General features: G+C 39.5%; 1 protein-coding gene across 1 annotated transcript in view; it reads right to left on the reverse strand.

Moving 5' to 3' along the window:
• Window positions 1-27,410, reverse strand: part of gabra3 (gamma-aminobutyric acid type A receptor subunit alpha3) — a 63,511-nt gene that overhangs the window by 33,887 nt on the left and 2,214 nt on the right. Inside the window, exon 2 of the mRNA XM_026372120.1 lies at window positions 8,266-8,372. Coding sequence (XP_026227905.1) covers window positions 8,266-8,351 — 86 coding nt within the window. The 5' untranslated portion in view covers window positions 8,352-8,372. The remainder of the gene's footprint in view (window positions 1-8,265; window positions 8,373-27,410) is intronic.

A 27,410-nucleotide genomic window follows, 5' to 3' on the forward strand; every position in this document is an offset into this window, starting at 1 on the left:
TATTTCTTAAGAAATGATTCTGTATTTCAGTCAAAGTGACAGAAATGTATTTAAAAAAACACATAATGTGACAAAGAGCATATCATTTAGAGAGGAAACATGTTTTATTTGGAAATACTGCAGCACAAATGCCCTCTCTGCAGCAGCGTGGAATTATCTAAAGTAAAGATATGATCTGAAATTTGTGATATCAGTGTTTGTGACACCAAGCTACTTCCTCAGGTGATTCTAAGGGAAAGCCACATTCCCCTGTCACATCCAGCACTGATATCTACTGTAAAGAGATTACAAAAGTGCAATCACCAGCGTCAGCAGCAGTGAAGTGGTCATTTATAACTGTAAGCATGCTGAATAGCACGCTATGCTACAGAGAACCATAAAACCTGACTCTTTAAAAGATGTGGTTATTTTTCAAGGGAGAAGACGGTACGACTAAACAAGTTCATAGGTAAATAACGTCCCGTAAAGCTCCAGAAGGGCTAGATTAAAAACAGCTCAAGTGCTGACAATCTCAAAGACCAACAACCTCCCTCACCCACTTTTAATCCAGAATCTTATTACACCTTTCCAGTGAATGCAGAGTTATTACAGCTATAGGTTGGTGGCACAAACAGAATCCAATACATCAAATAGGACCGTGCTGAGTTTATTGTAACGTGCACACATAAATCCTGGCTATGCAGGTCATACCACGTTCCATGTAATTCCCAACCTGGGAGAGCTGCATGTGTATGTGCCTTTTTATATGGCCTAAAATGCCTTGATTTAGTGCTACTAATGTGACAAGTAGAGGGCACTTATAACAGTGGTTTACAGGTTTTACAGTCAATATATGTACAGTGGCAAGAAAAAGTATGTGAATTTCATGGTTTTCTGCATTCATTTGTCATAAAATGTTATCTGATCTTCATCAAGTCAAGAGTTTTAACAAATATAATGTGCCTCAAATAATAACAAAAAGAAAATTCTGATCTTTTATGCCTTTATTAAGAACAACCATACATATTTTTCTTGCCCCTGTATCTCCATCTGGCCTGGCTGTGGCAGGAAAGCTGAATATACCGAAGCTCCTCTTTCTCATTACTCGCATGCCTGACAGCGGTGTTATCCCTTCATCGTTTTCTATCTCAGTAACACATGTTCTCTCTCCTCATCTCTGATTGCTATGCTCCCTTAAACTTGATTTCTGCTTTTTTTTTTTGCTGACTCCAGCAGAAATGACTATTTCCAGTCCCAAAGGATATACAAATGTACTCCTTCTATTGAACTAGTGCATATTACTCACAGGTACTGTATGGTGTTATTAAAATAGTTTGTTCAGTGTATGAAGAAGAGGCTAATGTGCACATTTCATAGTAAATCTTTTCCATTATTCATTCAGTTTATGCTCGTATAATCTAGGAGTCTATAAAATGTTAGGTGACCTCTTCAAATAGTTTAAGACGTCATCACATAAGACACATAAGAAATACTATCTGTATTTAAACTGTAAGTTCAGCACATTTGTCTGTAAAATTAAATAATATTTAATAGTCTTGAAGACAGAAATCAGACCCACAGAACACACAAAACAAGAAAAGGGAAGATACCAAGCAAATCTATTCAGCTCAGTGGTGGTGCGATGGTGGAATGAGCTACTGTACCTAATTCTGCTCGCTCAGCAGCCTCCTTCAAACTATTAAAAAAAACTGGCAGACAGAACTCTTATGCAAATTCCTATGCACATAAAAGCTACTAGGAAAAAAAGTATTTTTGCCCCATAAATACTTGCAGCGACTTTGCTTCAAATGTCTTCTCCCTGACTTAGATTTGTTGCTTGCTTACCTGACTTCTAAGTCGGTTTGGATAAAAGCATCTGTCAAATGACTTCATGTCAGTGTCATCACAAATGTTGCCAATTAATTTTCTGCCTGTCTACTAAAGTGAAACTACTCTGAAGTCAAATGTCAAATCACTGCAAGCACATAATAGACTGGGATGAGACAAAAAAAAAAGAAAGTTTCCATCCAAGCTGATCTACACAGGCAAATCTATTCTTCGTTGTTGATTCTTTTCTTTACTAGTTGTTAAAGATAATTCTTTGGATCGGGTTAAACTATTAAACTCATGCAAAAGAACATGTCCAGAGCTTTGAAAACAACTCTCCTATGTGGGGGAAAGGCTTCATTGAATGTTAAAGTCATGTATCACATGCATGTTTCAATTGCACTTGGACACAATTTACTTTTATGACTAAACCAAAGTTTTCACCTGAGCCAGAAAACCGTTTTTCAATTTCCACTGGAAACTTCTAGTTTTTATTTATGTGCGTGAAAACAGGTGAATGCAAACTGTCACACCTGAAAGTAACGGGTACCAAAACGCAATTAATGAGGCAAGACAAATACACTAATGGGCCCGGTGGACTGCAAACCTGCTATATGCTATGGCATATTATGTAACTACTGTAGCTCACACCTGGGATGCTGTCAAAGGCTTCCAGGCAACATTGTATTCACTGCATTGCCTCTTCCAGAAAGACACTCTCATCACACAATGGTAGAGCAACAAGTACGACTTAAACAACATTAAGGAAGGAAGTGCTATCACAGTGAAACCTAACAGCTGTGCTGCGGGCGCCTGTCATAGGACGTTTTCTTTATTAGTAAGAAACAACAACTTCATACTACACATATTCTATTTAACAACCAATACATTAGAGTTAAGTGTATATTAACACAATGGGCCAAAGTGAATTGGCCAGTAGAAATGGTGGGCTAATGTAGATACAGTACATTAATACATGTCTTGCCAACTTGGCATAAGAACTGTAAGTCATTTAAAAAGTAATCCATAAAAGACAAGCAGCCATCCACAGATAATTACTGGACTGGACCCAGCACTATAACATAAATGACACAGGATCCACAATTTTATGCCTTCTGTATTATCTTTTGTCCTTGGTTTATGAGTTTAGCTGTCAAACTGCCCCAAAACCAGAGCAATAAATCTTTTTCCTGCAAGCAACCCTTAGAATAATATGACATGAATAAACAGTCAGAGCAGTAAACAATACAGAGACATGTTTATGTAACTATACTTCCAACTATGTGATAGTTTGTTTTCAACATAAACAGCTACACAATTCTAACATACTGCATACATGTACTATACAGTAAGTCCATCCATCTGCCGAAAGCACATTTGTCTAAACAAAGTTCTTCAGTGACAGAATGGTTAACATCATGTCTGCCTCAGATGCCATCTGACTGGTTGGCGTAATATTTGCTGTTTATTTCAGACCACACAGTCTTGAATTTAATTATTTTAAAGGACTACAAGGTCATGCAAACTACTTATGCAAAGATCTGGCCTCATGTTTGCTAACTTAGAGCCACGTGGTGAAATGTGCCATTATCTCAAAGCTCACAAGGCCTGTGTAAACCTTCAATTAAGTACAACGTGGCCACTTTAACCACTGTTAGCACAAGCTGCAGGTGAGCTGCATTAATTCTGCTGATCAGGAGCTTAAAACCGGTTAAAACACCAATTGATACACGTTGTTTTTCAGTGTGCAGATGTACATGCAGTTTGAAGAAGCACAAAATGGGGAATCATAACCAACTCTCATAGCAATTATTAACTTGTCTGTTCCACGATAAGCTCAACTGCTATTTGTGTTACAACTGGTTTGTGCCATACCAACTTCTTCACTGCAGTAAGGAGAAGTAAGTAAATCTTGTTCCATGAAAAGCCACTACAAACACTTTGTTCGCCACACTTTAAGTCTCCGAAACCTATTTATATGTGCTGTTACTGTGTTGGATAGCCTGTTTATCCACAGCTTTGCTCCACACTGTGATTCTTGAACAGTGCTGCGTGAAAAGTCATTCGGAGCCATTTCCTCTGGGTAAAAAAAGGACAAACATACCGCACAGATGATACTTGATCCATGCCAAAACAAGAGCAATAACCACAACCCCAAAACACAATTTAATCTAATAATTTCATATCAGTGAAGAATTTGTTTTTATCCAGCACAGAGAGGTCTGCACTGAGACACCTTCTGGGAAATCTATTCCTGTTTCAGTTAGATTCATGCCTCCTGGGGATGTCCGCTAATTAGTTGCTGTACAATCATTCCCAGATGCTCACTATGTCAATAGGAAATTGACTGAAACTCAAAAGTGATAAGACCACAGATCAATGAAACCTTTAAAGACTTTGGTGATGTAGAAAAGACACTGATTTAACATCACCACTGTTGCTATTAGGAAAAATTCTCCAGTTATTTCCGGCTTTTCAGAGCTTTCTCTACAAAAAGTCAGTGAGTCAGTTAGCAGCTACCACATAAAGAGACTATTGGCAGGAACTCAAAGTAATTAGAAAACAAATCAATGAAACCTCAAAAGAACACGAGAAAAAGGGGAGAAAAATTAAACCTTAAGGAGACGGTTCTTAGTCGAATTTTTACGGGTGTGACCATCATTTCAACAGCTGAGACACTCTGAGAGACAAAAACCCGAGCACAGGTTAAACAAATCCAATCTTTCTCTACAAATCAATCATTTCAAAGTGAAAACCAAGGTGAATTGATAACCCCTTAGATTCTAGACCTGGTGTACTTACAGTAATTGTGTGTACACCCAGTTCTCCTGTGCTGCTGATGAATCTACCAAACACCTGAGCTGTACTAGGCCTGACTCAGCTGTAAAGATGATTTTGGTCCATTGTAATACTCTAAATGGTACAGTGCGCCATATGTTGTCAGTAAACTAAAACAGGAGGCTTCAGTTACATTCAGTGAACCTTTGCCTTCATTCCTTTCTTTCTTCTTTTTTTTTTTTTTTTTTTTTTTGCATGGTTGTTCTATCAGCAAAGTGGTTCATCCATGAATTCATTGCCCTTGTCTGGACCTGTGACAACAGGTCAAAACTACCGAAACAGAATGCTATCTGTTGACCAGGTCACATCTCAAAGTGATTCCCCTCTCTGCTATGCTGTGAATAATTCATGTGAGACGGGTGAGAAAGCGACTAAAGCCTGGCCAACTTCAGAGCCAATCCGTAGGCAAAGTGTACATATCGCACTCTCTTCCTTATAGCTATTGATTATGTGCCACATTAGCCAGAAGCTTGGCAACAGATTACAAACAAAACAGACAACAAGATGGCCTGACTGTCCGCATTTGTTAAGTGTTGACTGCAGAAGGGGAAGGTCGGAGGATTGGTAGCGAGCTGAGGGAATGAAAGACCTTCACAGGGTGGAAATAAACACAGCCTCCTCACACATATGTAATACAAGGATTATAATACGAGTTATTGCTTAATCACCCCCTGTCTTTCAATGCACAGGAAGTAAGGAAATTTAGTGATGTTCCGAGTGACAGACCCTTATATAGAGGATTTGGCTGTTACACCTTAATCCATTAGGAAAGTCTCCTGCCTCAACTGTAGTAAAGCCGATTTGGAGCCTGCTGATAGCATCAGTGGGCATCAGGGAGGCGCCCGGCTCTCGGAGAGAAACCGCTCTGCTGATACGCAGATAATCTGAGAGCATGTGCACGCAGAAGGTCTGAGGATTATTTCCAAACTTCAGCAACGTCAACTTTGACGGACAGTTAATATGTCCCAGCGTATTTACAGCAGGGCAATTTCAACTGGTTAAAACGTGTAGAAGTAAAGACGACTTTACATATGTGCGCTACATCATGTCCTTGTGACGTGATCTATTAGGTCCTGCTGGAAAGGAGGTGATAACAAATTTCTGTCCTTAAATATGTCAGGACGTGATAAATTTCCATTAGTCACCTGCTACTCTCATCACTTCTCATGATTTTTCCATATTTGTATTCATTAACAGCATCTTTAATACTAGTGCCAGTAATTATATCCTCAATCTCATCTCCTGGACTCATGATAAATAATTAAAACAAGGACGTGTCTCATTATTTCATCAACTGTGAAGACTATATAGAGAGTTAAATATTAACAATATTAACAGCTTTTGGTTTTGCTTAACGAGGTGGAAGTAAATATTTGTACAGGTGGTTTATCACTTAGGAGAAGAAATAGAATTTTTGAAATGGTAGTTTTCATCTTCTGTGGTTACACATCTGGTGTGAAATCTTAATTTACATAAAGATTTAAGATAATTAAGTTCAGGGAATGTGGATGTAAAGTTAATGTTATTTATCATAAGAAATCAGAAAGTTCCAAGGTTAACGTTGGCGGTCAGCCAATAGCTAATTGGTCCTCTTGATGTTTGCTAAAGAAATATTAATGTATGATTTATCTCATTATTACAAACTAGTATTATAGTCATAATCCCTCATAGAGATACATGGACACTGTGTGAACAAATAAACACCTGTACTTAACAAGGACGCCGACAGCTGTGGCCCCAAATTGCTTCGACAATATAAACTAGAGTAAAATGTGTTGGGTTTTATTCACTAAAACTAGATTAACAACAATCAAATGACTCCAAATGAGCACAGAGTGGCATAACTAACACTGGAGTGGAGCACATATTGTACCACGCTATTCAGATGCAGCCTCTCATCAGATGATCATGGCTGGAAAGTCGTACTTGTTATCAACAAAACAACTAGCTCTGTAACTCAGTGAAGTGGCAGCACTTTCAAAACAAAACATCAGGCATAAGGTGATGATGATGAGGCGCTCCGACGATTACGCTTCTGTGGAATGACAGTTGATTCTGTCTCGTACAGTAATGATGCAGCATAACACTACGTTTGATTGTTGGTGTCCTACTTTTTGAATAAATGCTGCTCTGTTTAAGGTCATAATTCTTTTGTACTTATGCTACAAGTGAGTTAACGTAAGATTAAATTAAAGGCCTCCCATAAATCTAGGGATCACGATATCTATCAGTGAGTTAACGTAAGATTTGTTAGGTTGAAACAAAACATCTAGTTCCTACATGCAACCTTCCCACAAAATTGGGCCCAGCTGCAGGAATTTGGTCTCATTTAGCCTCAAGAGCATTAGTCCGGACACCCAGTGATGTTAGGTGGTAAGGCCTGGGCCTGTGAGTCAGCGTTTCATTTCACACTGTGTTCTTTGGACAGGCTGGAGGTCAGAGCTCAATCAAGTCACCAAACAGTTTTTTTTTTAGTTTCTTTCAAAATGTTCTTCCACTTACTCTTCAACAACACTGGAAGAAAACCAAATGGCTAAAATTTCACTGTTACCATGTCCTAAAAGAGCAGCAACGATGCACGAGTGATAAATAAGATTATGAACTCTGCTCGAAGTTGTTCAGGTGAACATGATATGTTGTTGAATGGACAGGTTCACTGAGGCCAAGGTATTTACAGTATTGACAAAGATCTCCTGCAGGTTCAGCCAGGATCTTCTGCTAGGTGAACCCGGCCACACGTTTCCATTTAATATATGTAATTACAAGTGCAGTGCGCTCCTAATAAGAACGGAGAGCCAAGTGGCACAATGACAAAGCAAACTGGGCTAATCCCTGTCACACTGTTCTGATTTCCATCCCCGCCTTGCTTTCTTCCAGGTTGAGCCTTTCCTAGCGTGCAAAATCTTAAAGTGATTTTCACTCCGCCGCGTCTCCCTGCCATAACATCCAACCTTATCAACTATGCTAACATGGCAACCTGAGCAATATCTTGGTTTGACAGTAAAAGCAGCATGATTAGAATGACTCCTAGATATGCTGCAGCTTCTTTTTTTTGCTGACTCCAACACATGGACTGAAAAATGTGCACAAGATGCAGGAGTTAAAATGCTGCGAATGGAAAAAAAAAAATCTTAGCTTTGGTGCATTGCACAATGCAAATTAATTCACCAGTCAGTGAAATTCAGACTGATGCAGAGAAGAGCACTAGTTCAATTTAGATATGAGGATATGCTCACTTTATGCTCTTTCTTTTGCTCTAATTTAGGACAAGGTGGCGTCAGTTCTATTTTGATCCTTACCCAGAAATTTTAAAATCACAGTCCAGGAAGTTCCTTCATCATTCAACCCTGAAGGCTCTTCTGGGTAGTCGTTTTACAGGTCTGGTCATTTCATTTGACAAACTGAAAAATTGCTCTAACTCTGCCTTCAGTATAGATAAACTTTAGCTTCATATGGTGTTGGGTAGAATACCCTGATTAATGTAGGTGTTACACAAAACACACCCAAGCAACAGCACGGGCAGAGTTTGGAGAATGAAACAGCTTGAGGAGACCGAAGGCTGTAAAGCAGAAGCAGAGAGAAGCAGAGAGAAGCTGACATTCAGCTGTTATGTTGTCGTACCTGGCTTGAGGAAGGAAGTTGAGGAGCAGGAAGAAGATCCACAAGCCCAAGTCCAGTGATTTTGGTTTCCACAGTGCAGCAGCCATATCCGTTTAAACAGAAGACCCCTGAAGAAGAGTGAGAAGGAGATGATTACATGTTGAAGACTGATGTTTATACTGTAGCAAGTAAACATAAAAGTGTTGGACATGAAGTGATATTTTTTATTTCTAAAAATTGATATATAGGCTACCATCGCGCTCATCCTGCCAGCTCTCGTCTTGTTTTATATCTTTGATTTATCTCGTGCTTGGTCTTAAACCGGTGAACCGACATTTTTATGTCTAACAACATGTGGCTGTCAACTACACTCAGATATTTCCAGCTGTTTTAATTAAGTGACCTCAATCAAGCGGTGATTTATGTCCATGTAAGGTAAAAAAAAAAAATCCATGTGAACAAATCTTCTTGTAAACTTGATGTGGCACTGAAAAAAGAGGGTGGGTGTGATGTATTTCAGTATTTGTGTATTTCCCATTTGTTGTTACACATATCCTTCCCTTGAGAGATTTATCAAACTCGGGGTAAAGCAGTAATAAATATGTGTTCTGAACTTGTCAGAAATGTGAAAATGTGTTATTAACCACCCACTCATATTTGATTGATTGGCAGGTGTATAAAATTAGATTTCAAAATAAGGAAAATATAAGTACTCTCGGCTCTGAAGCGCTGGAGGTGTGTCGGGTGAAGCTGCTGAGAATGGCAGACTGGTTATTTAATGTCATTCGCAAAATTCACAAACGCTCTCTTCTAAAATCATTAATTCAGCATTCTGGCTGTAATGTAAAAACATTGTCAGTGTTCAGTGTTATTCTATCTCGACTCTATCTACGGCTCACTGGAAATCACCTTTCTTATAGGCTGCTATAATACTAAACACACATCAATATTAGATTGCTTTTCAAAAAGCTATGGTGCTTATCTTAACACACTAGGTATGTTACATAACGTGCTATAGAAAAGGCTGCATTCTAAGGCTTGAGTATTATTTATTGGTGATGTTGGAATCTCAATGAGATTTTGAATGGGGTTTCCTTGAGCTCAGTCAGTTCAGTAGCTTTAGTGCCTCATCAAGCTTCCTCTGTGCAAAACGTGCAGATGGATGGTGTGGTAGTTTTGTTTCAAATGGCTACAGCCACAGGGCTCGCTGAGGTACTATGTACGATATTAAGGTGCCAGTACAGTTCTGTCTCTGTATCAGGGTTAAATTTCCTCATCTCAGGTAACTAGAAGAAACAATAAGTATGATTTCTGATTGCCTACACAGTACAGTGAAATGTGTAGTTCATTTGTGTAGTTATTTTGTGCGTTCCCATTAATAGTTACTCATACAGTTTGATCTATTTGGCACACACACTTTATTCAGTCCACAGGTGTGAAGCCTAAGCCTCAGTTATTGTATCACCTTACATATAAGACTTTGTAGGTAAAATGAGAGATTATGAATCGCACAGACCAAAACACAGCTGCCTCTCCTGCAGTGAGTGCTTAACTTAAATGTCTTTCCTGACAGCAATTAGCCTGGGTCATAGTATTGGCTGGTGTTCTGTTTGGTACAGGCCCCTCTGGGTCTCCAGCTGCTCATCCAATATAAGCCTGGTTATGTAAAAACATGCAACATTTTATGTGTGCCATGACTTTGGCAATTACAGATTTCCCTTGCTACATCGGACTGTTACTAACTCACTACATCACAGAAGCAAATATTGTAACTTTAGGATCCATTGTTACCAGGTGTAACATTAAAGTGATGGAACACAGGAAGGCATCAACATCATATTCAGAAATCAAAAATCAGTGAATATGCAGCAATTCTGCATAAAAAGTACTTTCACTGTTAGAACTTCAAGCACTGTTTAAGCTAAACCATCATATTTAATCTGAAAATACACACAGTCACATTCATACATTCATTGCGTTTGTTTATGTCTGTGCTTACACCCACAGCACCTTCCGTAATCGTTCGAGATGATGCCGAACAGTCTGAGTGATACACTGAACACAAGCTGCCAGATTAATACTTGTTAAAGCTGTGGAATAAACACATTATACAGCAGTGCAGAGTCCCTCCTTATATCTGCACTCTCTAGATGTTGCATAGCAACTGCATTTCTAAAACTGCAATTATTGGCAATTAGTACAAGGAGGTTGCAGTCTGGCAATTTACAGAAAGATTAAATGACCTCTCATTTAAAATACATGTGCTCAGAAATCAGCGTGCCCGCCATTGAATCCAGCCTAGAAACATCAGGAAGATGAGGGAGGAGAGGCAAACGAGTGCGGTGCAGCAGCTATGTGGCCACTCGAGCAGACACACATGCAGCAGCTGTGTTGGACTTAAAAGGCTTCATTGTGCTTTTGTGATCCAGCCCTGCTTTTATTGTCACCGTACGGAGAGAAGATCAAACACTTTCCTCCAGGGAATCAGTGTTCTGTGTTACTGTAAAGCATTGATCACCACAGGAGGAGTAAACAAATGAACGCATGTAAAGATACACTTCAGGTTAGGAGCTGCACTAATAACGCTCAACCTGTGAGTCGTCTTCACTGCACTTGTGATGCTCTGAGGTGAAACCATTTCAATACTGACTGGAGCTGAGAACCACGTTGTGTCAAGAACCACGTTTGATTAGTCTTTAAACTGGCAGAGAGGCTCCTGAGCCCAAGTGCCAAAGATTCATCAGCCAATTATTTTAAAAAGACTTTCTTGTGGTGAACTAAGGCTGAAGATTCTTTTACAGTTTCTAACCTACAGTAAATCATCATTACCTACCTCCGCTTCTCATTCTCTGTCAGATTAAACAGCTGTTGACTGCTGCCTGGGCTATAAAACTGCAACAAAGAAAGATTTGACGAGGAGGCAGAAATCAGGCTCTGAATCTCCAGTCAGGTTAAACAGCTGTTGACAGCTGCCTGCTCTATAAAACTGCAGTGAATAACTGCAGTGAGCAGAGGTTTGATAAGGGTGAAGCAATCACGCCTAGGAAATCCTAAATGCTCAGATTGTTTTGACAATAATGTCAGGATGCAGAGATGACCACTGGGCACCGAGTGCAGCTGCACGTGCATTGTTCAGACTCAGGGTCATGAGCGGCTCCACTGCTTGCAAAGACTGATCAAGGTTATAGAAAATGTAATTCTGCAATAATTTATTCGCATACTTCAGCATTTTAAATATGTATGAAACATGTTCACATTTTCAGTGAATCAGCACTTACAGGCCATTTGACAGGAATCAATTTGAAATGTCATCCTGGGTCATAAATCCAAGAGCCAAGTGGTATTTTTGATATAAAGATGTTTATGGTCACCGTTGTTAACCTGCGACGGAGTCCTTGTTGCCGTAACTGAACCATCCCTCCATCTACTTTTTATGCTATCAATCCTCCTCTGAGAAATATTACACCAAGCTGCTGCTGTAACATAGGATCCAAATCATAATGGTGCTAAGCAAATGTTTAATCAGGCAGAGTTAAGGATTTGAGATTTACACAGGCTACTCTGCATACATTCACTCAAAACTCACTATAGTTTATGCAAATTCTGTTGTTTGTTTTCATCATTTCTGCCCTCAGCTCCCTCTGAACAGATGTCATGCTTAAGTGCAGGCCAAACCGAGTCAAATTAGACCAACGTTGTGCCGTTTGGTAAATGGCACAAACAGAAAACTGCACACTGCATTCGCGATCTCTTCTTTTCCACGTTAGACGTCACCGCTTCAAAGCCCCTTTTTTTCCCCTCTCTGTACATTGAGCACAATGGGGTTTTGTTAAAAAATAATTTAGGATCGTTATGCATTAAAGATTTTATATCCGCCATAAAAACTACAGGGTGCCCTCTGGAGTCAGAAGTATCATTTCCTTGCCTCATAATGGTTGTCTGAAAATTGCATTGCTAATTTCCTGACGTATATTGCCACCTATCATACTCCCTTCCACTCACATGAGGATCATCACTTTCATCTCTCTCACTTTCATCGTCTCTAAATGCCCAGGATGAATAAATCTTTTGTAAAATCAATGTATTCAGGTTAACACAGTGGAGTCACTGTGATCGCTGCTCGTCATTATGCTGTAGTTTGCAGTAGTTGAAAGTGAGGATGTGTGCTTGTTAAAGACGAGCAGCACAGATACTGGTAGACTAATAATGTGCTCAGCAAACAGAAATTTCACAATACTAATAAACCAAAGGTTTAATTATTCCCATTAGTTACTCTGTAACCTCCATTGTCTGCCACATTTCCTATAGCATCTTTGTTCATGATTCAGCTCTTGTTTCCTCGACACAATCACCAATTAGAGCCCCAGTGAAAAATCCTCCAAAAATCTCAAACGGCACTCTTGTGTGTCGACAAATCCTTTCTGTTAGAAAAAGACAACCAGACCTTAAAAGACTGGCTGCTGGCCACTGTGTACAGTTTTGAACCCGATTTACCAATACCTGTCATGCAAATGAGGGGCTCAGCGGCCCCTGGGGCCGCGATTGTGCTTGAAAAAGAGAATATGAAGGAAAGGGGGAAAAAAATACATGGTGCTTTTGTTGGCAAATTAAAAATAGCCTGCCTAAGGTGACAGTAGACCTAAAGCACTCTCCATTTCTTGCTATTCTAACATTTGTTTTGAATTGTGCTGCCATTGTATTCTTTTCTGGAGAAGAAGAAAAAAAAAAAAACGCCATATGCAATGAGTAACATAATCACATCTGACAGAATTAAAAGGCTGTAAATGCCTTTGATGCAAATTAGCTGAATAATCTGACTGGACGACTGTGCTGAGTGATCTGCAGAACAATAAGTGGCAAAATGACATGTGGCGGGCTCTTTCTGTAAAGCCGTCAAGTGCATGTCAGTTGGAGGCTATTTTCTTTTTAATTTATCTTCTGGAATTTAAACTCTAATATTCTATAATTTAGAAACTGCGCACACTGGTGCAGTTACTTCATATATCAAGTGTGAACCTACGCTCATTTGCAAGTAAACACTGTTAACTGCAGTAATTATTGAATTTAGGACACAGCTCTATAGCCATGTAATCCAAGTGGCTGTTACCTAAAAATAGACCTAAATCCTGTCACATTTGGTTTGACGTGACGGTCATGCACTGAGCATCTACCAGTGATCTTTGCTGCCTATTATTTAACCACATGAATAAAAGTGTTTGCTATTCTGAAATATTAGTTGTATTGGTTATTGTATTGAAGGTCAGAATAACATACAGTATGTAAAGCAACATTTCTGAGCTAGAGCCTTTTAAATGTGTCAGAAAACACATAAGAGAATAGAAGAGGATATAAAGACAAATGGGAAAGAAAAGGAGGACAAAGCTCAAGGTGCAACAGAATGCCTGAGTTTACTGCTGTCCTTAATTAAACCGTCAGGCAAAACAGCTACACTAACTACTCAAGTGGAAAGAATTGAGTCCTTTATTTAAGGATGTAAAAGCCGGAGATGCATTAAGGAGAGTTCTCATTATACATCTTTGCTAGAAGGTTACAGGTCTGAGGGAGCTGTGTCTCACTTAACAAGCAGATTGATAGAACTATAGGTAAATTCATTGAGATGATTGGCTTCTTCTTAAAACGTTTTTATTATATACAATTAACTTAGAAAGTAGTAAATATATCAACTGATATAGCTCAATGTAATGTAGATAAATAGCTGTTCAAATTGAAATAGAGGTCACAGTTGCAGTTTAATTGTGTGAAAACAGTAACTATATCTGCTTTGATTCATTAATTAAAATTAGCATTAGTGCACTGACAAATGCTGTGCACAAAAAAACACAGAAGAGGATGGTGTTTCTCTGTGTGTCGGGACTGTGGACGTGTGTTAATATTGATCATTGTGCTGACACACAATGGGGGGGGGGGACAGTGATAATATGTGTAGTTTTAAGAGTTTTGTTCCTCCTTCAAGTTTTAGTTTTCATTTCTCACATCCAGATGTGTAATGACACATAGTGGACCCTTTACGAACACAGTGCCACGTGACAATAAGATTCTGCCGCTGTTTTTAGAGCAGAAGAACGATACATTTCACCCTGTCATTTTCATCTTGCTGTGCCAAGGCTTGGCTGACTAATGCTCAGGGTAAATATACTGTTCACAGGTGCTAAAACAAACCATAAAGCTGTAGAATAAAACAACTCAAGTGGCCCTGATGGTCCAGTTTAATCAAAGATAAGTATATGTAATCTCCTCTAAATTTAAGGTGTGGTGACTTGATAAATGTTTTTATTAGTGCTTAACTTGGCAGTGTAAGTAGTGAGGTCTGTGACTTGCTGCATTTGCTTAAATCTCTCCTTTGACTGCTCATTTGCAGGGATGGAAAACTGTACAGCAATCCCAAAATGCACTGGAGCCGTGTATTAGCATAAAGAAATTAATTTTAAAAATACACCAGATGGAGATATTTTTACTGAGACAGATCTGGACTTTTCATGCTGCACGCGTAAATTTATATGACAGTAGAGAGGGAATAACAGAGATCTGGTTTCCAAAATGAGGCCAAAGTAGTTAAAAGCAAAACACTGTCACAGCCCTTAAACATTTGTACTTGTACTGTTCAAAAGCTCAAGCCTTTTTCGTAAAAGTAAACGTAATCTGCAAGCACAAGAATGTCGTCTCCAGTAGGTGTGATGACAACGCATGGCGTGACAGGGAATGCGACTTGATACTTGACAAGGCAAGCCTTTCAGCGGCTTAAGCTCTCGTCAAGGCTTTGCAAAAGCAGACCAGAGACATGTTATAAAACAATTGCAGAAACATCACAGAAGTGCAAATTCCTGTAAGCACTTGCAGGTACTGTAAAGTCATCGACACGTCACCTTGGCTTCCATTAAATCATGATGGTAGGCTGCTGAGGGAATGACCTCATGCGACTGATCCCCGTTCTGTAGGATTTTTAAACCCAGTTTCCTTTTCTTGTCATACGTGCAAGTGGGGGAGCAGAATCCTTTCACCATCAGATGGATCTAACAGTCCCCTCTGTGTCTGAATAAAGCCGATTTGGCCAACACCTTGATTCAATATTTCTATGAGCTATCACCAGTTCTCACCTGTCAAGTTGCAAATGGGTAAGATCTATAATGTTCACCCAGTTGAGTACATTCGCACACATGGAGCCCAGCTGAGTAATTCTGTATAGATACTGCTGAACGTACAATATTTGATATTCATTTATCAAATCTGCAAAGCACTGTATTCAATGAAGATATGGTTGGAGTGCGTTCAGGAAAGCTCATATTCCATAGAGGCCAAACCATTATTCACAGAGTATTTTACATAAATAATTGACAGATCAAAATCAGTTATTCTTAGAATAATTCCAACTGGAGGAGTGTAAAACACCGCTGATAAATGTTCATACTGAAATCACACAAGATTATACATGTGCTGTAATGGGCCAATTGTCCCTGCAATAACATTCATTGTGCTGCTGGAAGGAAGAGATTTAATCAGATAAATAGAACAATCATGTAAATCAGTGTAACTTTTACAATTAGAGACACAGAAAGCTCAACTGCTGCACATCTGCACAGACTCCTGCTGTAATTAAAAAAGCTGGAAAGCAGCTGTTTAAGCAGGGACAGGGAGCCTTCCTCGTAGGTGAAATCTGCCAGAGTTCATCAAGGTTTCCTGGTGAAGAGCAATACCTTCTCTGGCACTCACCACCTGTGCCCATATTTTACCTCAGGCCTTGTTACACTGTTTACAACTCAACACTTTAACAATGCAGAGTGCAGAACCACACAGGGTATTCAGCTGGTTCTTTTAAAGGCAATACATATTGATATTGGCATCTCAGAAAATTGTACTGTACTTTTAATAAAAGCAAGCAATAAATGTAAGACATCACATCAAATAGAGTTGTGGGTGAGAGAAATAGAGAAAAAATCATGATAAGAGGACAAAGGCTGTGTTAAGCTCAAGTTATTCTCTGCTAATTCAGCTTCACCAGAATAATAAGCCATTAAATAAACTGAAAAAAGGACAATATGTTCACTAAAGTACTGCTACTTTTATTCAGTATCCTTTGTAAAATACAAATACAAAGAGTTAAAATATTTGAGTCATGGATTTTCCTTTATTTCATTTTAATAGGGTCTTTTCATTTCTCTTGGCATGATAACGCATGTTTATGCACATGCATATAATTTATGTTCCCTATTATCCCAGAAAGTTCTGTACAGTTAGGATGATAAATCATTGATACTGCAGTAACCCACACATCTCACATGAGAACAGTAACAAGGGTCTCTAAAAACAAATACAAGCCCTCGACTGCGATGGTTTTATTGTGCAAAACCAGTGCAAATACATTCTAAGCAAGAAAATAGATGTCAAACAGAACATTTGTGTAAGGCTTAAGCAGACGAGATTCCTTCAAAGCCGATAGCATTACATGGCCAACAGAGCGAGGCCCCACATGGAGGCGAAATTAATATCTCCGTTCAGACTGTGACAAGTTCTGCATCTCCTCAATGGATTATGATTACAACTGGAACAAAGTCTTTTCCCATTAGGAGGTGTAGCCCTGCTGGCTTACAATGGGCACCAGAAGGAAGTAAATGAGAAGTGAGATGTACAACCTATGGTACAGTCGGATTTCATATGTCTGCCAGACACTAATAGAAGCTAAGCTAGAAACCTGTGTTTTGACAACACACAACCTTGATCAGTACCCGTACACGGCACAGACAATGTTTCCAGGGAACATGCATTTAAAAATAGTGTTGCATTTAGTGAGATGTGCACAAACTGATGTTTGAGTTCCAATGATGTGCAGCTGTTAATATTTCTGCGGCTGTTTTGAAGTGATGCAGAAACAAGTGAGCTTCCTATCTTTTAAATTAAGATTAAGAACTGGGATGTTCTTAACGTTGACAGTCTTCGATTAAGCTTTATGTGTCTGAGTTATACACAAGCTACCCGATCTATAGCATAATAACTACTGGGCAGGGAGACTTTTAAAAGGCTTCTTCTCTCTAGCTGACTGCACGGACACATGTTTAGCCCATTACTTCACCGTGATGTTGACACAATTTGGTTGTGCGCAGGGAATGATATTGTGGATCAACACGGTAACCTGCAGTATGGCTATGCAGATGTTATGGGAATACAAAGGCATGTGGCATGACAGTGCATGCAATTGGCTGCAATATTCAATAACATGCTATTGAATAAAGCAGGAATGGAGATAGATGTAAAGAGCCCGGCCACACATTGACCTTCCAGCTTTCATCAAAATCATGCTGTTGGAAACGGGAGAAATCACAGATACACCCCTGGTGCCTGCATTATTAATGTGTAACAGCATCTTCCAGTTGTTTGCATAGCATTGTCTTTTGATTGCCCTGCTATTGTCTACTTGATTCAATTTTAAATCTACTTTTTTAGCATGGTTTTATGAAATTTCTCTTGCTTACACCAGGAGAGCCTGCTGGTCCCATTAAGCTTATTTTGCTTGACTTGGAGTTTAAGTGTGGACATTACAGCCACCATCAAACTGACTTAAACTTGCTTTGACATAAAATCAGTTTAAAATAAGTGTGAACCTTGAAATAAAAAATGCTTTAAATAGACCTCCAGCCTAATTAGCCTGGATTTCATCAACAACTGGAGCGACAGGCTCTCTGAAATGCAAATGTTGGTAAAAAACTTTCATGAGAAGGAATTTTACTATGAAATACATATACATTTAAATCCACCTTCAGATCACCAAATAAAAATGGAAAAGCTAAGAACATCTAAAATATCACAATAAATCATTTTAAATTTGCTGTGCTGAGAATTGTCTGTGAAGTTATTTATTGAGCGATTTCCCCACTGTGGGACAAATAAAGGTTTTCTTATCTTATCTTAAAATATACCGACTTTGAACCAACTGTTGTCCACTATGTGAGATGCTGAATCACTGCTCCATCAAATTTGTCTTCCAAAAGGACACTGGCTCTAAGCCAGGAAGCGATAAATTATGAACCAGGAATTACTTTGTACAGATGGGTTACATTCTTGTTCATTTTTTATGTTTAGTATCCAATAAAGCATATTGCTAACGAGACATTTTAAGACGAGCCCAGCAGCAACAGCAGCTCAGCTGTTTAAACTTTCACACTGTCTAGTTTTGTTAATGAGCTGATCTCACCATGTCACATTGGGGTTTTCAGGTGTTATGCAGAAGACTTTCTCCAACTATTAAACCAAACTTCAACTTATTCCAATGAGCCATTAGTTTAATGTACTGTGTAGGACAACTCACAAACATCAGAGGTTTCAAATCGTTAACTACTGTACTGCTGGGTTTCAGTAGTAGATTACATAATGAATAGCATCCACCACCTGGTTGGTCCATGTCCAGGTAAAAAGCAGTAAATAACAAAGAAATCATAAGGTTATTACCACTGGCACCAACTTGTTGTGTAGCACAACAACTGGCACTGTGATGTAAATTATTGTGCCACACAGGAGAAATTAAGTGCATCTCCAGCACAGTTTAATAGGTAGTCCATTAACCTTGTCCACCCCGGCTTAAATTGCAGATTTCTAGGTCATGAAAACAGTGAAAATGCAACAGCATAAATATTTCAGCACGACAGTCCATTCAGTAGATTGGCAGATAGCCCTGCAAAGTCATCAGAGAGAAAGGCTAAGAAACAAGAGGATGGCACAGGGCAAACATTTGTCTAAGTTCATCTTGTCCTTTGGGTCTTGTGGTTTCACTCTGATTAAAGGCACTCCAGTGCGAGAACAAGAGATGGGCCATTTCTCCAATGGGACTTTCATGTTGTTGCCATCAATCAAATGCTCCATGTCTCACTGTAACAAAGATGTTCTTGTGCAGGACGATGGAAGGTTTTCTCTGGACATTTATTTCCTGTCCTTTCTTATTGTACATAGGTTTTATCCACACTAGCAGCATGGGTGGCAGTGCTGGTTGGTTGATTGATTGATTGGTGATTCCTGAACTTTGGTGATAGCACCAAGATGTCTCTAGTAACCACTTATCCACTTACACCTATTGGATGGACTGGCAGCAGGTTTTGTGAGGACATATTTGAGGACAATGTTCTTTACCTAGAGATTCCACAAGTCAAATTACATTATCTAAAGGAACACAATGGAAACCAACAGAAATTCCCATTTGCTTTGGGATTTGTTTTTAAGTACAATGAAATGTAGTGCAGACATTCAGGATGTCACCGCTTTGCAAGTTCCTTAACATCCTCAGTTCAAATTTCTTCAATACAGTATTTCTGTGGACAGCAATCAAATATTGATGCATACCTTAGGATAAATGCTGATGGAATCTGTATGTACTGTACATTAAAGTGCACATGCCAGCACAGTTACATAATGCGTCCTGCTTATTCAAGTCAAGTGAGACACTGTCACTGGATCTATGCAACTTAACAGTCCGTCTCTGAGGTGGCTTGATCCGTAGCTACCGATCACACTAACAGGCAAAGTATTGATGGGCAGGCTGGCAACTGAATGTAGGTGGAAATCATTACCAATATGAATGACAGCTATATAGCTTAACCGTAATTGGAATGCAAGGTTTCACTCTGGTAATAGCTATACGAAGAGCAGTACAGTTCAACACACGCTAGACCGGCCCAACAGGATAATTTAAGCCATAAATCAAACATCCACACTGTGGTTCACCTTGAAGCTCTATAAAGCCTATAGAGCTTGTCTTTTGTCTTTGCCACTTATCAGAAAATTGTGTTAAATATATTTTCTTGTTTTCTTCTCCACTCTAGACACGGGTATACTGTCGGAAATCAAGGCTGCGTAATGTAACCACATTAGATACAAGGTCCAGTTTTATGATGAATGAAGGCAGCTTCAAAAGCAACAAGCTTGTTTTACCTGTGGAAATGAATTTGATCTGATATGCTGTGCGGTAAAGCCCCCATTCAGAGTTGCATGAAAAAAAAAAAAAAAAAGAATACACACAATAAAGAAGTACCGACTGAAATAATGTTTTAAATAAATACGATAAATTGATTCAGTTGAATATTTCATGCTTATCTGCAGAAAATTGCAATCTATTTTGAACTTGGAATGAATTTTATATATTTGGATTGACTTGCTATGGAGGATCAGCATGACTTGATCCAATTTAACAGTTTGTGTTCCTATACAGTAAATGTCCATTAAATTGAAACAAATACTGTCATGGGAGTGAATTATTAATACCTGATAGATTTAACCTTCTTACTCATTCAACCAGATATGTAGGCCTGTATGCCATAGGCAAGCGTTGGCCATGCATGTTCCAAGAGAACACGGAGGGATGTTACTGATGGTGCTCTTCCCTGAAAATCCCTGAATATTTAATCTTATATAAAAAGCTGATATGGTGCATGAAAAAAGACCTTACGCTGCAAATATGAATCCCACAGTACCAGAAACACATATACGCTATGACCTTTTTATTACACCCCCCCCAGATCAATACATGACATATTCAGATTTGATTCATGGAAGTTGTTGTACAGCACAAAACACACGGCGCATAAATAAATTCATAGCTTTTTTCAGCATTGTCCACCATTGTGAGGTAAGGTGTTCTTGGTGTAGATGATAATCAGCTTACCCTCAAGTGGGATGAAGTGACTATGGCTCTGAAAAGGGCTGTGATCAGCCTTGGGTCCTGCTGTGAGTCTCTGTGGATGAGATGTTTATTGGGGCTTTTTGTCTGGGCCTGTAGGATCCCACTTAGTGTGAATGATGGCAGCTGTGAGGGTGCCTCTGGCAAGTGTGATTCCACCTATGGCTGCTTGGTCTCATGTAGCATACAGCACCAGCTGCTCAGGCTGTGTAGCACTCCTGTGAGCATGACTGATTGTGGCTGAGGTAAGCATGCTTCTGGTGAGAATGATGCTGAACACAACAAAGGTGAGTGCGGCTCTGGCTACAGCTTTAGCAGATAACAGCTGCTTGGTGCGGCTGGCTACTTGGACTGTGGCTGCACCAGCCCGAGTGTGGCAACCGTGAGTGACTGTGTGTGTGTGTGTGTGATGGGCATAATTCTGGATGCTCTGTGTGGGCTGCTGCTGCTGCTGCTGCTGCTGCTGCTACTCAGGCTGACAGACTCTGGTGAGAGTGATTCTGGTGATCAAAGCAGCTTTGTCTGCTGGTGCAGCAAGTTATCACTCTGGTGGAGTCTGCTGGTTCGGCAGAGGCAGCGATAAACACTACAAGTGTGACTGACTGCAGCTGGGGTGAGCAAAACTCAGTTAAACATTGTTCACCGTTGTTTCAGGCACAAATGGAGCATCGGGCTGATAAGCTCCAATACACCTGCAATCTGGACACGCACTTCTTGAGTGCTTCTCCAGTTATAAACTTTGACTGGTGTCACACACACACACACATGCTGGTGCAATCAGAAGTAAATGTGACTATAGCAAACTAGACCTGAATAGCACATGGATATGCACAAACAAACATCAGAAATAATGAGTAGGTGTACAACATGTCATTGAACTTGAGTGGAGCTTTACTATATGTAGCAACCTGGTAGGGAATTTAAAAGGTAAGTGCTTGTATGAGCTAAATGCAAGTGAATTCAGCCTGTATGACTATGACATCTGCAGACATCTGCAAAGGGTTTAGCACATCGTAGATGTAGGGTTTGAAGAGCCAGATTGATAATAAATTAGATTAGTTGCTTAGTAATGCAGTTTTTCCTCTAAAAGGCAAAGTAACTCTTGTCAAAAATGTACTATGTAGTAAGTACTCCGAATACTGAGACATGACACAGAAACACACATTACTTTGCATTACTAGTTTAGAAATAAATGATTAATCAATTAGTCAGTTAACGAATTAGGTGTCACGGTATCACCATAAACAGATTTGACTGGATGTGTCGCTTGCGTACAATCTCCTTATTTCGATGCACTTTCTTTTCTAAGACTAAACCCCGACAACAGCTTCCACTGAGTTTGTATTCACTCAGGCTTTGCTGGGTTTTTTTTTTTTTTCTTTCTTTCCTCATCCATTATTGAAAACTGGTGAACTTACTTCTTGAAAACCCCGACCGTTACTCAACACACAGCGCCAGTTCATTTCAGTTCAGTGTGAGTGCATTTTGTACATTTGTGTGAAGATAGGAGCAATCGCATGGAGACGGGAACAGGTGGAGAGAAGAAGGCTGCACATTTGAATTTCTCGAAAATAATCTAGCACTGTGTGCGATCAGCGTTGTCAATTAATCATCGTCAGGAAACGTGACGACCATGACCATGGCTTAGACATCATCACTTAAGACAACAGAACTGTGTGGCACAACAAGATAATGCCTGTTTATTGAATTACTGTCCGACCCTCGTATTAAATGTACATAGCAGAATTGGAAAAGGCCATGTTCTCCAAGGTAACCTGTGATGGGTTTTATAGGGGGACAGAGTCATCCGTTCCTCACAGAGGACTCTGTTTGCATTCTTGGCATGAAGTCAAACTCGTTCAAGGTGGATGTCAGAGTCCGACAGAGCTCTCCCTTTGGCTGTTCGTGATGTTCATGGATATGCATCAAGGCAATACCAAGGTCTGACTGTCCAGCTCGGTCACATTGCGATGGCATTCCTGCTGATTGGAAAAAATGTCCTCCTTTGTGCCTTTTTGTTCTGGCGGTAGTGAGGTTTGCATTTTATGTGTGTGTACTGCAAAATACTTAAGATATAGTTACATATTCTGTTTAACATAACCATCAGCATCCATCTTATTTTTTGTTGCACACTCTTTAAGGGACAGAACAACAAACTGATACAGCACTGAGAAGAATAACGTTTGTTTGCAGAATGTATATCTGTATATCACTTCAGCTCACGAGAATGTCTTTGTATGGCTCCAGTTTTAGGATTAGCCAAAGATTAAATCAGTATTCATAAGTATGCCTCATTGCTGCTGTAGAGGTCTTTGTAAAGAACCCAGCTTGTGTCTATAGGGTGTTTGCAGTCAACAGAAGCTCTACTGCCTGGCTGGAACTAAGCTGTTAAAATGTTTAATATATGAATGGTATTTTGTTGAGGTATGTTGCTTCTACGATGTCTTTTTATTGTCTATCAAATCTAAAAGAATAGCACTGTTTCATGATAAAGCTCCTCGTGGGGTCGGAATATTTGGAAAACCATGTTATCCCTATTATTGCCTCTCAGTTGTGAATATTTTATAGCTGAGATCAAAACGTTATTTATAAATGATAACTATATAGCATCTTAAGTGCTCACAATGACTCCTGTGTATGTCAATACCTGCGAAGCTGCTACAATGCGTCCACAATTGCTGCAGCGAGGCTTTTAAAGCAGAGAGACAGGATCACAATCTCCCCGACTTTAGCCTCTGCTCATTTCTCACCGTTGTAGCATTGATTTTTTTAGAGCTGCTAATGTTTTTCTGGTCTTTGGATGACCTGGCCCTAGCTTGTCTCTGAACTTCAGATTCTTTATGACCAGCCTGAAATCCTCTCAGAGGAGCCTCCCGAGAGTCAAGGTTAAACATTAAAGGTGATCACGCTGTTGCTGTCAGAGCTTATGAGCAAGCTTCCAGCACAGCAGCACTGCAATTAAGGCCTTTTCATCATCTTTGATGTTTATTCTTCTTGCATCCCCGCTGCCTTGTCTGGTCCCAGAATTTTGCATTTGTTATGCCCGTGTCTATCTGTTTATTGAGGCATTTAGGTTAGTGAGTTATTATAACCTTGACTAACAGATTTCATGTGGCAAATGCCGGTAATCTGATAGTTATTGTTCTTGGCAGGAAAAAAATTATGCGGCGATTTAAACCGTAACATCCCCTTGTGCATTTAAAATTTTGATTTCAACAGCTATCATCACACCTACAACTTGTTTGAGAAAAGAAATGCAATGGTGATGTAAAATAATCTCTGTGAAAGACATTTCTCTATGCTGTTCTCTAAGCTATGCCGAACCTGGTGCAATAAGAAGTAGGCTGAGACAGCGTCAGGGTGGCCAAGCACTGCGAATGCCTACAATCATCTGGCAGCCTATGATAAATAAAAAAATAAAAAAATAAATAAATACTATGGTTTCAGTGGTGAGCTTACATATGAGGAAGCTGAAGTGTAGTTTGAATTACATTAGAACATTACAGTTGCTTGCACAGCCCATGTACAATGAACTAGATGCAGCTGTGTGACAATTTGATGGAGATTTTGAAACAAGGATCAAACACGAACCTCTTACAAAGGTAGGAACTCTGTTTACTGTCCACTGTCAGCTGCAACTAGCAATTTCCGAAAGAATATCTTCTTGATTAATTGTTTCGTCATTCAAATGTCAAAAATGACTAAGACATGCCTCCCATCAGTTACCTAAAGCCCGAGGTGACATGTTTCAAATTGCCTGTTTTGTCAGTCTAAACATTCAATTTATTACAATATAAGAGAAGCGAATGTGATAAATCCTCATAAGTGACGAGCTGGGTCCTGGGAACGGTTTGTTATGAAAAGAAAAACTACTTATGCTAAATCAGAATAGTTGCAGATTAATTTTCTGTCTTAAGTGTTATCTTAGGCTCAGTGCCATCCAAGTTACATAAAATATCTCACAGGCCACCCACAAAGACGCTATCAGTGTCAGAGTGCATTGTGAGACTTTCTTCTTGCGCTCTCATGTTGATTATTTCACTTTTATGGTTTTTGCTCTGTGATGGGAGCAGACACCCACTCAAAAGGGACTATATCAAGATTGTATTTCAATTTTTATCAAGATTCATTGTGCACTGCCAAAACACGCACACACACACACACACACACACAGTTACGGTTGTCACCAGGCAGATATCTTGACATTACACACTGTTTTCTCATTGAAGCGGTAAAAATAATCATTGCTGAAGGTGGTCACACTCTCGGGACACAATTTACTCCTGGTTCGTTATAAAAATCAGAAATCAATTATAGCTTCTCTCTACATGCGATATTAAAGGAAGCTTTAAGAACCCTAGTATTCCCCTCATGTCTTCAACATATAACACTATGGTCACTGTGTACGGAGGGTTATGCAACCATGTAAGGCTTTAATTGTTCCTACTGCACACTTGACTGCAATTTATTCCATGCACCTTGATTCACAAAATGTGCACCCTCTGTCTTTGCCCGCAACCTTCAATCAGTGTTTCTCAGCTGGTGCGGATCAGTACACAAAATCTGACCACGTGGACTTGGAAAGCCAACAACACTCTTATCCAGAGAAGGGGTTTAGGAGTCAGTTAACGAAATGAACACATGACTGGATCAGTCCTTAAAAGGTTGTACAGTTTTAAACACTGCATTTAGAGCTTTCTCAGGCCTGCAGATATTTTGCCACTCCAGTACAGACAGTGCTAATACTGTATGTGGCTTCAGGTTCTTAGAAGACTCAGACATTTGAGAGAGTCTGACAGTCAAGCTTAAAGGTCACAGTAAACCATGACAGACCTATATGGTTTAAGAGGGTAGATGGGTAGGTGGCATTATATTTTCTTCAGTGTCTTGCTACATACAGTACTGGTGGCTCCAATATCTTGAAAACTTAGGAACCTACACTAAGAACATTTAGATTTAATAGTGTCACCAATCTAAATATCTTTTCTTGTTTCTATCCATTCGTATTCTCTGTGTCTATTGCTTGTTTTCTCCTTCCTTACTTTATACATGCTACAAACGGAGCGCGGGAAACAAAAGACGACAATGACAAAAAAATGTTGTTGTTGTTTTTATGTGAATGTGAATTCAATAATTCATCTGGAGGCAAGATGCCACCTGTGCTAAACTGCACAAAATGTCAAACTAATTACAATTTCTTTATTTGTTTGTGTGGTTGTTCTACCTAGACAAAAACAGCTTTGGGCACAATATAAAATATATTGATGAATCTGATCTCGATGAACATCTAACTAGAACAGTGTGAACAGGGTAACTGCAGACAATAGTCAATGATTTGTTCTGCTGCAGTTTTGGCAAAATGTTTTTTCCTCGTGGAGCTTTAAACAAACAAATTACAGATGTAGTGGTAAAATGTGTACAGTATTGGTCCCATTGCCCACCATGCTTTATGATTGGGATGATGTTTTCATTATGATATGCTGTGCCCTTTTTACGCAAGATGTAGTGCTGTGTGTTCTTTTCAAACAGTTCAATCTTAGATTTATCAGTCCACAAAACATTGTCAATGAGCTCTTTGGCAAACTTCAGGAGAGCTGCGATCTTTTTAGTCAGCAGCCGATTTCTTCATATTGTCCTGCCATAAACACCCTGCTTGTTGAATGTTTTACCTACTGTAGACTTGTGAACATGGAAGTCTTTGACATCACTTACTTAAGGTAATTTTTCAAAGGGTTCACATACTTTTTCACTATCACTATGAGAATGTCATGGTTGTTCTCAATAAAGACCTGAAAGATCAGAATTCTTTTGTGTTGTTACTTTAGGCACATTTATTTTAAAAATCTGAAGATCGGATCACATTTTATGACAAATTAATGCAGGAAACCATGAAACACCTACATTTTCTTGCCACTATGAATCAGTGAGCATCTGGTTTAATCGTACTGCTCTCCTGCAATGAAATGGGGAAATGATGGGAGCTCACCATGACAGTCAGAGAATGAATGAAGCAGTGCATCTGTTGACAGATTCAAAGTAATGAAAACGCTCTTAACAACCTTAAAAATATTCCGCAACGTCAGCCTACACACTATGTTTGATTGTGCTCGGTTTCACCCCGTCGTAGCCTTTTCATTGTCCTACTTTGTTGCACTTATCACCGTCATCTCTGCCCCTGTGGAGTCGAGCTGTAAATTTCCCCTTAAAGCTCCTCGGTCATAACTGACACGATCATGGTCGAGGCTTCGGTATACTTAGAGGGCTCCCGTGATTACCTCCTGTCAGCTGTTATCATTATCATCATCAACCAGTAGCCTCACGCCTTCGTGCCGTCTCCGCTTTGGTTGTGTGGCCCATCTCAGTACATATGGATATCTCCAAAACAAGCTTCTCTTGAGGGCAATGTATGCTCTCTTAAACTGCAAACATAAAAGAGTTGTGGACAGTAACCCTGTTATTTAGCACAGAATCCTTTAGAAAACATTAACAT

This window comes from Anabas testudineus, chromosome 14 (genome assembly GCF_900324465.2).
Source record: "Anabas testudineus chromosome 14, fAnaTes1.2, whole genome shotgun sequence".
NCBI lineage: Eukaryota > Metazoa > Chordata > Actinopteri > Anabantiformes > Anabantidae > Anabas > Anabas testudineus.